The following is a 13,005-nucleotide window of genomic DNA, read 5'->3' on the forward strand; positions in this document are numbered from 1 at the left end:
TTCAATGTTGCATATAAAAGTGATTGTAATCTGAAAAAATTTCGTGGAAACTTTTCGATAAAAGGCAAAGCACATTGAACATTTCAAGTTCTCCGCATATGATATGACCTACTCAGATAGCAACTGAGAAATGGTGTTTACCTTTCATGCATCCATATTTAGTATCTGGCACAAAGCCTGAGGGACAGAACTTGCAGATAGGCTTGTGCTCCTCCACGTAACATGGAGCATCAGCCGGACAGGTGGAGTTACTGCAAGGATCCACACAGCGATAGTTGCGGCACGCCAGGTCTGCGGAGCAGCCACTGTTTCGCAGGCAGATGGATAAGGAAGGATTGCAGTTTCGAGTGCATATGCACACAGGGCGATGATCCAGTACGTCACAAGTTTTGTCAACCGGGCATGGTGGTTTGTTTCGCACATTACAAGGGTTTTGACATTTTCCGTTAATGCAAGCAGCATTTGATGGGCAATCAAAATCTCTCAAGCACGACAATGTGTCAGGAGCACAAGTTAGTTCCCCAATATCGTTGACAACGAATCCATATTTACAGACACACATTGGGCTGTGATTTCGCACCTGACACTTCTTATTTACATCGCAGTTAAACTTGGAGTTTAAGCATGGGTCGCGGCACTCTCCAGTCTGAATATTGCAGGAAAGACTTTCCGGGCAATCGTAGTTAGAAGCGCAACCTGTACTTGGGAAGTTAGGTCGGGGATCGAGTTTTTCACATTTTGGATCTGGTTGGCAAGCAGTTTGGGGAATGCCGATGTAACATTGTGGACACGAGCAGTGTGGCTTGTGTAACACGACACGGCATAAGGCATTTATTCCGCAGGCACCGCGAAGTGCGCATGGGTCCAGACATTGTAGATTTATGCAGGATTTCTCGTTCGGACACTCTAAGTCACTGCTGCATTCTCTTTCTATTGTCGCAAAAGTTCATTGGTGGGTTGCAGGTGGGACAGGAAAAAAAAGAAAAAAAGCATTTATAAGAACTGTGAAAAGAAACTTTCTCACAAATAACATTAACCACATGCTTTGTATTTATAATGAAAATAGGGTAGCTTTGTAAAAAGGTGGAAAGAATTTACAATTTTTATAAATTTTAGACATCTCGTACAGAATAATAATGACAAGCAGCAATATTTACACATAAGCCCCCACAGACTTAAGAAAGAGGAAATGACCTGTGAATATCGGCAAATATCAAGCATGGGTACATGAGAATGTCTCTTTCGCAGTTCCCAATCTGTATTAGCCTAATCTATATCGTGTCAACTGTAACTATGTATACCTCGGCAAGTATTCAAATCAAATGTGTTCTTTCAGTCAAACAATGATAAGACAGATTGGAGACTGAGATAAACATTCTACATATGAGGTTATAATGTGAGATGTGTGAACATGTTGTATATCAGAGTATGTACAGTATGCCTAACGAATGTATGTGTGTATTTACATGAGCATTCACAATATTCTGAAAATAATCAATTGATATGCATCGTCGAATAACTTCATCGATTCGCCCCAATCACATCTGTCTCTCAGTGTTAACGATCCACTGGATTAATGCATCTATATATATTATCAAATCCTACTGAACGATACATGGTTATTCTACACACCATGTTCCTTTCTCGTCAGTCACAAATCTATTTTTATTTTCAATCACAAGTGCTGTACATATAATTAACTAGTATACTGTGTTAAATAGTTAGTAGGTTGCCTCTTACCTGTTATGCATTCAATGTCTGGAGAACCGCTAGTACCAGGAGGGCATCGGCACACGAATATTGTACCATCTCGTAAGCATTCTGCGCCTTTTCCACATCCAACTGTCCGACAGTCTCCTAGTGCAGGCTCTGCGCGACCTGGTTAACGACATTGAGAGAATTCGTTTATATGAGATTTATCACAGACAAGGCATTATTAATAATGCCGAGAACTTACATTCTAAAGACGGATCCCCAGTTGAGAAGTTTGGAGGACAATAGCACTGAGGCTCATTGTTATTGATACGACATGCGGCATTAACACCACATTGGGCACTTTGGCAAAGATCTCCACCTTCACAGACACATCCTGTGTATGGATCTCCAACACATCCTGCATGGCATGTGCAGTCGAATCCCCCAGTAGTGTCCCTGCATTTAGCATTGACGCCGCATGGACTCCGCAAGCAATCATCACCTCCTATTAAATAGAAACTAACATCAATATTTGCATAAAGATTTATAAAAAAATTTCTTTCTATTTCGATATCTTTAGTTATTCACTTCTTGATGACCTATTCTAAATATGGATATGAAAAAAGTCGACTGACCTTTTTTGCAATTAACTTTCGGATTTCCAAAGTGTCCTGGCGGACAAGAGCATTGTGCTTGTCTGTTCACCACACGACACTGCGCGTTGAATCCACAAACGCCTTGTTGCAGACATGGATTGGTACAAACGCGACCTATGCTGCAATGCTTATTTGGCTCACAATCCTCATCTAAATGACATTCCGATTGGTAACATTCTTGACTGGGTTCCCCCTGAAAGCCTTCTGGGCAGAGGCATACAGCTCGATGGTTGGACACTCGACAGAGTGCATTTATTCCACATGGTGATTCTCCACTATTACATGGATCTACGCACTGATTGTTTGTGCAAGAAAGCGACGAGGGACAGTCAGAGTGAGCTCGACATCCTACAAGGCATAAGCCTTTTTCGCACATATAACCCTAAATCATGAGACTTATATTAGTTGACTACTTTTACATGTAAATACAAAGTAATGAAAATTTCCTTCTCATATTTTGTTTCCTTTTCTGCAATGTTTACGATTTACTTTGCAGGTATTATTTGACTAAAACGATGGATATCATATTCCAGAACATATTGAGCATTTCACACCAGCTCAATCACTCTCGAATTTCTTCAAATTTTACGTAACATTATATAAACAAAGTTAGTGGACTCTCATCTAAGGGTGGATGAATTCTAATTCGATAACAGCCAAAAATGTATATTTTTTGTATCCACAATTTTCAAAAAACGTAAAACATTGAAAATTGATGATGATATGCCCAATCTATACTGATATATTGTTTTTTTGTTTGATATCGATAAACTCAAGGCCAGTAGACCGAGTTACATGAAACTTGCACCAAATTGTTTCTTAAATCTGCCTAAGTAACACAGACGATATATGGTATACAAAATGGGTCTAATTACTTAAAAAATGATTTAAGAAAATATGATAAAAACGTTGTGGCGAATTTTTTTCCCTATTTATTTCCCTGGTTAGGAAACTGACTTCCATTATTTTCTTACGTTCAAAAACACGATTTTTCAATGCATATGTGGTAAAAAATTTCATCTTTTATACTTTTCGGAATACAGGTCTTATATATTGCTTCTCCGTACCTCGCATAGTATGGAACGTGCAGGGGCAGAGCCCCTAGTATATTATAATTATCATTTGTATTTATTCCATAGTAGTAGCTGAAGCCGATGTTTGAAACTCTTAATTTAATGCGATAGGTATTACTTCGAAGTATTGGCCATTTTATAATTTTCACTGTTGTATGTTAATCATAAGTGTGGGAAAAGAAATTATTTACGTACCTTTGCGCAACCACCGTTCACGTCACATTTAACTCTGCACTTTCCAGAATTACAAACTTCTCCACAAGAGCATTGATCCTGGGTCGTGCAGCTCGATGTGCAAAAACCAACCTCGTCACATTCACAGGAACTATGACATGGGATTGCAGATTTGGCACAGCTGATCAGGGCATTACCGAAGTAGTTTGCTGGGCAACTACACTGAGCTGCATGATTTACCACACGACAACCTGCACATTCTCCACAAGCGCTGCCTCCTTTACATGGATCTAAAGATGCAAATATTCAATTTTAACCATCTGTAAATCCAATAAGACTTCGCTAAGAAAGCAGGTTGAATATCAACAGATTATCAAAAACGTACTTTGGCATTGACTATTCAAACAAGATTCATCACTGGGACATGTATTATCACTGCGACAACCAATGTCACACAGTCGATTTTTACAAATTTGCTGTGATACACACTTGTCATCACTATTACATATCGTTTTGCATAGTCCGCCATCACAACGCTCATCATTGAGACAATTTGAATCGCTAAAACATACAAAAATGCTCAGTGATGTTAATTGCAGTAATACAAATGTTTACACATCTCAAATCTCTGCTTCAAAAACCCAATTAAAACCAGCTGAACCAAAATGAATCAGACAAGTAATTTGCATTAATATTTTTTCAATCATTCTTATTAATTTTGAGACTTGGCAAAAAATAAGTGTTTTCGCATGATAAATTTCTCACCGATGTCTGTAAGCATTTAAAAATAAAATGGTGCTTCACTTTTGTTTATCTTCAATCAAAGCCCATATGACTTTGATTGCTTCTATCCAATTGTTATTCAATCAAAACTTAATCCGTTTATTTTCCAATCGGATTCTTGAAGCAAGGATTATTTCTGTAAAATGAATAATACCTTCTGCATGTTGTATAACACAATTTGCCATAACATGATTGACCTGACGGGCAATCTGCACTTGATGTACAAGGAAGGAATACTTGTCTACATCCAACTATCGGATTTCCCACCAATGGAGATGGGCAAATGCATTGTTTTTGATGATTATTAGCTAAACATTTGGCATTTGTACCACATGCACCAGGAACAGCACAAATATCTGTGAAATATTAAAATATAAACTTATATTCGAATACATACTTGTCAAAATCTAAATTAAAACTATTGTGCAATAATTAGAGAATAAACTAAACTATTCTTTTTATTTTAAAAATTGTTCACTGTAAATTTAAAAAATATTAACTGATATTCTAAGACAATGTCTTACCTGAACACTCGTTGTTTACACAGGCGTGACTTTCCTGGCATTCGTTGTCTGATCTACAACCAATAGAGCAAACAAGTCCTTCACATATCTCACCACTACGACAGTCCTCATCGCGTCTGCAAAGTGATTTACATACTCCGGAGTTGTCACACCTCTCATTGCTTAAGCAGTTTGCATTTGATGAACAAACAGATGTGCAAAGATTTGCAATGCAGGCGGTGCCAGGTGTACAATCCCTGTTCGCCTGACAACCTGGTCCAGGGGAGCGTAAGCAAGCTACCTTAGCAGTTGGATTAGCTATAAAACCAGGTCCACAAGAACATGTAGCTCGTTGGTTGGCTACTGTGCATTTGGCATTAGGACCACATGGTGTTGCTTCGCATGGATTTATACACTTGTTAGAGAAGCAGGCTTGATCTGCACTACAATCTTCGTCTCCACGACAGCCAAACGAGCACAGATTGTTCAAACAAATGTGCCCAAGGAAACAATCATGGTCAAGTCTACAAGTTAACAAACAATTTTCACGAATGCACTTTTCATTGAAAGCACATTTAGTATCCGCTGTGCAAACTGGGAGGCACATATTATCTCGACAACTGTTTCCTTCACTGCAATCGCTGTTGCTCTTACAAGAGACAGGTACTACAAATATATTACCAAGTATGAGTACAAATTTATATTAACAAACATAGTATATGGGGAATTAGCCGTTAAGATTGCAAACCCACCTCTCACACATTCAACCTCGGAATTGCCTGTGAAACCGGGTGGACAGCTACATTGTTTTATATGACCTCGTACTTCGCACTCAGCATTTATTCCACATGCTGTTTTAATATCACACGGATTCAAACACTGGCCGTTCAAACATATGTCTGATAAATTGCACTCCTCATCAGATAGGCAAGAGGCTACACAATTGAAATCATTGTTATATAAGAATGATTTAGGCAAAACTTATTACGTAAGTGATGTAATCAGATGTGTAAAACTCACGACGACAGATCTTTTCATAGCAATAAGTGTTAGGCAAGCAATCAACTGCTGATGAACACGGTATGGGTTTCGGTCTACACCCGATACTTGAGCTGCTCGGGTCTCCTTCATAATCAGAGCGACATCGACAAACGCCAGTGTGTTCAGATGCGATACATTCAGCATTTGGACCACATTCCAATTGTGAGCAAACATCTGCAATAGATTTTGCATAAGCTTACCAAAACTGTTATTTTACTTACATTTGTAAATAAGACTTCATCTATTTAATAGAATTTTCTTGGATTGATAATATTTTTCGGTAAAGTTCAACTATTTGGGTTACTCAGTCAACTGATAGCAAGAGATTATATCAGAAGTGATTCTCCTCTCTGTAACTCTTTTCCAGCCTTTGACAATTCTATTCGATCTTTGCCATTTTTCAAACAAAACTGATGAAGCATGAAAATGATTACATTGGTGCAGCATGAGTTGAAGAGCATTGAGAATCGATGATTTCAAATAGCAATAATAATTTTAAATATTTTCGAATACTGACAATTATAACGGTTACAAACGATAATTCTGCAGGAAGATTAAGTTTAACACAATCGAGTATTTTTATCGTCAGTTCTTGGCTAAAAAAAAGTTGAACTTCTTACCAACGCATTTGGGTTTTCCATTTAATGTAATGCATTTAGCAGTCAATGGACAATCTTCATCATTCTGGCAGTATCCAGGCTCATGACAACCACTGTTATATGGATCCCCGACAGTCCCTGGTTTACATAGACATTTGAATGAACCACGTGAATTTTCGCAAGAAGAACCTGGACCGCAAGGTGTTGAAGCGCAAAAATCGATAAGGTCACATCCTTGAGCTGGATCCCCTGTATACCCAGGTTGACAGGTACAAACCTATTAAAATGTTCAATAATATTGAAGTTTATTGGTCAATGTTATCTTACATACAATTATTCCTACGTGTGGTTAGTAGCGTAGAAGCAAAAGACATTCAGCAAAAAGTAAGTGTGATCTTACTTGTGAATGCTTTTCGGTTGAACATATAGCGTTTGGTCCACAAGGATTGTTTGCAAGGCAAGCAATTCTGCATTTATGAGAATCGCATATTTTTTCGTCAGAACAATCCTGATGAGATTCACATTCCACAGGTTGACAACCCATTTTATCATCATAGGCATCTCCAAAGAATCCACTATCACAAGAGCAGGAAGCCTCATGGTTTTGACCTTTGCAAACCGCATTGCGGCCGCACAAAATGAGCTCACATGACTTTTTACATTCAGCCTAGACAACAGAATACATAAAGTTTTATTGGATTTAGCGAATGAAATAGCTGAAATACTGTCATCAAAATTTATGCAAAATTCGGAATTCTGACTTTTGCAAAGGGAACTTTCCTTTATAAAAATAATTGGCACATTTTGATGCACTCACTTGTCCTATGGAGTTTCTGATGCACTTTTCACTGTCATCGCAGTCGTTATCCGAAATACAACGTAATTCTTGGACACATATGTTATTTTGGCAGAATTGATACTCTGGACAGCTAGAATTGCTTCTGCACGTCGGCTGACAGACTTGGTTAATACACAATTGATCACCAATGCAATCTCGTGTACTTGTACAAACAGCTGTGAAAACCATGATGGCTTTTAAATCTGTTTCTTTTTTCTCTACTTGTTAAAATTTTTAATATAATATTTGATAAATAGTTTCTATTAGATAAAATGTTGCTTACAGGTGCACACTCCGCCATTACAAGTGGAACTGGTTGGACACTGTGTATCTGATTTGCAGTACTGCACAGGAACACAACCGAGGTTTGGATCACCTGTACATCCTGGTTGACAAGTGCAAACTGCACTGTGGTTTAATGGTGAACAATCAGCTCGCTGTCCACATACATTGGGTACAGAACATGGATCGATGCATTTGTTGTCGAAGCATGCTTTGGATGAACCACAGTCATTGTGATAATTACATTCCAAATGAACACATGCCGTCTAAAATTGTTTAAAAGATAATTAAGGCGTTACCGCATTATGGAACTATTCTGACAGAAATTGCCACTGACTATATTTCTCCCACTTAAAATAACTACTCACTTTAGGATCTCCGGTAGTTTGACTAGGGCATCGGCACACTGGTGCATGACGTACGGCATTGCATTCGGCATTCTGGCCACAGATAGATGGATTCTCACAAGGATTGCGACAACTGTTCTCTATGCACGTTGCTGATGTTGGACAATCAGAATCAGTAAAGCAATCGCTAGGTTCTCTGCAGCCAAGTTTAATGGGGTCTCCAATCAAACCATGAGGACAAACGCATGCGAAAGAACCTTCGGTGTTATGACACCTGCAATATTTTATACATTGTTAAATGTGAAATAAAATAGCCAAATGGCTGTGGAATAACATGTTCTACAATAGTTCAAAATGTTCTATGCTCAAATATTACTTAACGAAAGAATTTTTAAAATCACGCAGATCATTTGTGAATACCAGCAAGTAGTACATAATATTATTGAACTTACGTAGCTGTCAAATGGCAAGGATTTTGTTTACACTCATCGATATCAGCACATGTATCACCAACAAGAGCAAAGCCTGAGTAACAGTTACATGAGGCTGTATGTTTTATGACAGCACAGTTTCCATATCCACAATTCATTTGATTACATGGGCCTATAATGTTAAATTGCAATATTTAATTAGTTTATATAATTGTTTGATACAGTAGAACTACTATAAATTCGAACCACTTGTTGTTGCTTCTCCTATTCTTTCCTCTTTTCAATGCGCCTACTTTACTGCGCAATACATAGAGCATGCGCAGACAGCCACAGAGTATGTATTGGATGAATATTTTGATAGAGCGGGTAACCCGTAGATTATAATTCTTATAATTCTCGGCCTCGTGGCTTCGAATATATAAGAGTTCTACTGTACAATCCATAATAGATCAATTTTTACCGATTAAGGAAATTTGAATAAACTTTATCACAGTAAATTTATCTCTTATAAAAACCAAAATTTCATTGTTTTAAACTACCTACTTGCACATTTGTTCGTTTCTTGATTACAGTATTTCTCTTCTGGACAGTCGCTGTTGGAAAGACATTCAACTTTGAAACATCCAGACGCATCTCCTATATAACCAGGCTGGCACTGGCATGTGGCAGTATGGTCAATTACAGAACATATTGTGTTGGATCCACAATCTACAAACGCACATGAATCTGTGCAGTTATTTTGCAGGCAAGCCTGCGAGTCAGCACAATCGGTGTCATGACTACATTGATGCGGTTTCAAGCACCCAGTACCCACTGGATCACCAGCTGTCCCTTGAGGACATATGCAACGGTATGAACCATGAAGATTGTTACACTCTGCACTTTGATGACAAGGCTGCTCTTCGCATTCATTAATATCTAAGCACTTTTCAGGGCCAGCGATAAATCCGTGACCGCATCTAAAAGAAAGGTATTGACATTCTCAAATAAAACTTCAATAGACTTTCATTTTACACTAGCATTTCAATCAAACGTAAAAACTTAATGATTCTCAACCACAGCTGGTAAGTGATCTCACCTGCATTTGTTATTAATACATATTTCATCACTCTTGCAACCAGCATCCGAGGTACACCCAATTTCACAATGACCACCGATACACTGTTCTCCAGGTAAACAATTGCTGTCTCGATAACATATCTTTACACAGATGCCATTTTTACAACGTTCCCCGTGAGCACAATCATTCTGCTGATTACATTGGCATTGGCAGAAGCCAGAAATGCACGTGTGTTTGGAAGGACAATCTCGAGGTGTCTCACACGTTGTTGGAACACGCACGCAACCCTCTTCTGGTGTTGGACTACCTTGGAATCCAACTGGACAACTGCATACTGTAGAATGGTCTAGGCAGCTACATTCCGCGTTGGCGCCACATACATTTTCTTTTGTGCAAGGATCTAAAATTAGAGAAAATGTTACAATGTCAGAAAGAACGTGTGTTCTTAATGTAAATCACTAATCCGAAATACTGAATTCTGCTTTACCTTCACATTTGTTGTTGATGCATGATTCCGATGATGGACAATTTTTATTGCCACGACACCCTAGTGTACATGTTCCTCTGATACAGGCCTGATCTGACTGACATTGCGAGTGGGATATGCAAGGGATAGCACATAAGCTGTTTATACACTTTTCACCCTCAGAACAATCGGAACCGGAACGGCATGCAGCTAATACCGAATGAAAAACAATTTTTTAAATTTAAACACATTTTTGTCTTAAGTATCCTAGAATATCAATTTCAAATAATAACATTACCTCTGCATCGGCCATCTAAACAAAAGTTTCCATCACAATCTGCATTCGTCAAGCACGAACTGGTAGACCTTACACAACCTTCTTGTGGGCCTTTGCTAGATGGTACGAATCTATCATGACACTTGCAGATAGGCTCTCCGTTATCAATTTCACATATTGCATTTGCGCCACAGACATTTTCACATGGATTGATGCATTTATTATTTTGGCAAATTGCTTGTACAGGGCAATCATTGTTCGTGGAACACGATCCTTCCAGTTGACATCCAGTTGTGTAAGGATCTCCAACGTGATTTGGTGGGCATTGGCATATTGGCGTGTTCGCAACACCCGTAATGCAAACTGCAGTGGCATGACAATAATTTGGCGAGCATGCTTCGCTACTAACACATTCAATGTCCGGTACAGGATTTGCTTTAAAGCCTGGTGGGCACTGACACGTTGCTTTATGATCATCAGCTATGCACACAGCATTCAATCCACATAAATTCTCGTCACAAGCGTCGTAACAAGTGTGCGTTAATCGATTACACAATTGCGTTGGTGGGCAATCGATATTATATACACAGGGAACAGTTTGACATCCTTTAGTCTGGTCATTAGCATCACCAGCGTAAAGACCTGGTGGACATTCACACCTTGCCACATGATTATTTACAATGCAGAGTGCATTTGGTCCACAGGTAACGAAATTACATACAGGTTGACATGTCAAGGTGCCATCACTTGAAGATCTGCACGTTTGGTCTTCAGGACATTGCGTATCAGTGTTACATTTATCTTTGTGAGAAGTTTGACAGCCGCTACGATCGTTCGGATTTCCAGTATAACCGGGTAGACATTCACAATGACCCTGATGATTGAACGCGGTACACTGCGAATTTATAGGACACGTAAATGCCTTACAGACAGAAGTACACTTCAAAACTCGCAAATCATCTGGTTGACATGCTGCAGTCGTTTCGCAGTCGTCGTCTGTTATGCAATCGGGCACTGAGGGCTTTTCACAAGAGGATAGAACTGGATTCCATTCATATCCATCTTGACATATGCATGTGGCGTGTCTTGTTGCATCTGGTTGGCATTTTTCGTGAGAACCGCATATTATTTGGCTGCATGGATCCACGCATTCCCGAATGCCAGTATCCAAAAGTGTGCAAAAGGAGCCTATCGTGCATTCTGTGTCGTCGGAACATGTCGATGTAGGAATGGTTCTTTCGGGTCGACATCCATTTACTAGATTGCTGGGATTTCCGAAGTATCCGTCAATACAAATACAGGACGATACATGGTTTTGAGTTACGCACAATGCGTTCGGTCCGCATTGTAATTTGCTACAGGCGTCTACGCATTTTCGAGAGCCCTTGCCAACTTGGAAACATATTTGTTGAGCTTCGCAATCATGATCCTTAGAGCAATGACCCTGGAGATGGCAGCCATTGTTAAGATCGTTTGCATTTCCACTGTAGCCTGGAGGACAAACACATGTTCCTTCTTCGCAGACAGATCTTGGGCCACATTTGATGTCACTGCACGCATCAATGCATTTACTTTGAATACAAGAATAGCCTGATGGGCATGGCACTTCATTACTGCACGTGCAAATTGTAGGGTCTTCGCACAGATTTACAAGAACTTTTTGACATCCAATAAATGGATTCCCTATAAATCCTTCCTTACAACGACAGTCATAACTTCCGATAGTATTAATGCACACTGCCTCATTTCCACAGGCGTTTCCATTGCATTCGTTAATATCTGGAAGCCCAATACAATAATGTTTATGGTTTGTCAAATTTAACGAGTCTAAGTACTGAAGTTATAACTGTGGAAGAATGTTGCAAAGATTTTAATATCTGCTGTCATTTAAGTCTTTCTTTCATTAAAACTTTCAGTTATGATATTTTTTTACATACATACATTTGCAATTTCATAATAGATGAAATAAAACCAATTGAATTTGCATTCTAAATGAGTCTCACTTTCAAAGCTGTGAGATTAAAAAATCCACAGAATTTTTGTTTGACCAATAACAACAAATATTTGAAACTATTTGAAGTATCATCCACAGAGATGAGAGATAAGTAATGTTTACTCCATTACGTATTATATTATAAACGTAATGCTATCAATGCTCACCATAGCATTGAATATAAGGATTTCCTGCATAGCCTGGTGGGCATAAGCATTCCACAGCATTCAGCCCAGCTCGGCAATGCGCATCCTTACCGCATAGTTCCACAGAACAATCAGATTTGTCTTGTATACCACAGCCATGATATGGATTTCCATTGGTGCCAGGATTGCACATGCATTTGGAAGTGGTTAAACCGTATTCACAATGAGCATTGTCGCCACAACTTGGATCACATGTTGGAGGCTGTATAGCTGCAAATAAAATGAGACCAATATTTTGTGATATTTTGTGGTAACTTCTTTGTGAAATTTGACAATATCGACATTGGGTGTCCAATATCGATATTGATACACAGAACAAAAATCAGAAAACTTTTCTGCGCTGATTCGATCCAAAAAATAAACAAGCTGTTCAATCAACAGTTTGCATAGGCACTTTAATTTAACAATTTTCTAAATCACAGTTTGAGTGCCTTACTGATTACTTTGGAACTTATTGATATTCAAATATTCATTGGCATTTCGAGTTTCTAGTGATATTTTGCACCTCGTTTTGATTTTCACTGATAAAAAGCGAATTCAGAAACTCAAAATCGATTGAACAATCCATGTGATTGGTGACA

The 13,005-nt window shown here is 38.7% G+C and overlaps 1 protein-coding gene across 2 annotated transcripts in view; it reads right to left on the reverse strand.

The window, feature by feature from the left end:
- LOC124300621 (uncharacterized) overlaps window positions 1-13,005 on the reverse strand; it is a 131,839-nt gene that overhangs the window by 86,343 nt on the left and 32,491 nt on the right. For both annotated transcript variants that reach the window (XM_046754912.1, XM_046754911.1), the window contains exons 20-40: window positions 12,386-12,634; window positions 10,247-12,004; window positions 9,970-10,158; window positions 9,501-9,882; window positions 8,966-9,381; window positions 8,444-8,594; window positions 8,013-8,265; window positions 7,646-7,910; window positions 7,342-7,538; window positions 6,925-7,191; window positions 6,546-6,801; window positions 5,905-6,099; window positions 5,637-5,819; window positions 4,906-5,550; window positions 4,536-4,737; window positions 3,984-4,159; window positions 3,620-3,888; window positions 2,331-2,733; window positions 1,958-2,200; window positions 1,741-1,878; window positions 142-930 (exon numbers count right to left, since the gene is read on the reverse strand). In XM_046754912.1, the coding sequence (XP_046610868.1) occupies window positions 142-930; window positions 1,741-1,878; window positions 1,958-2,200; window positions 2,331-2,733; window positions 3,620-3,888; window positions 3,984-4,159; window positions 4,536-4,737; window positions 4,906-5,550; window positions 5,637-5,819; window positions 5,905-6,099; window positions 6,546-6,801; window positions 6,925-7,191; window positions 7,342-7,538; window positions 7,646-7,910; window positions 8,013-8,265; window positions 8,444-8,594; window positions 8,966-9,381; window positions 9,501-9,882; window positions 9,970-10,158; window positions 10,247-12,004; window positions 12,386-12,634 (7,626 nt within the window). The remainder of the gene's footprint in view (window positions 1-141; window positions 931-1,740; window positions 1,879-1,957; window positions 2,201-2,330; window positions 2,734-3,619; window positions 3,889-3,983; window positions 4,160-4,535; window positions 4,738-4,905; window positions 5,551-5,636; window positions 5,820-5,904; window positions 6,100-6,545; window positions 6,802-6,924; window positions 7,192-7,341; window positions 7,539-7,645; window positions 7,911-8,012; window positions 8,266-8,443; window positions 8,595-8,965; window positions 9,382-9,500; window positions 9,883-9,969; window positions 10,159-10,246; window positions 12,005-12,385; window positions 12,635-13,005) is intronic.

The sequence above is a fragment of the Neodiprion virginianus genome, chromosome 3 (assembly GCF_021901495.1).
Source record: "Neodiprion virginianus isolate iyNeoVirg1 chromosome 3, iyNeoVirg1.1, whole genome shotgun sequence".
NCBI lineage: Eukaryota > Metazoa > Arthropoda > Insecta > Hymenoptera > Diprionidae > Neodiprion > Neodiprion virginianus.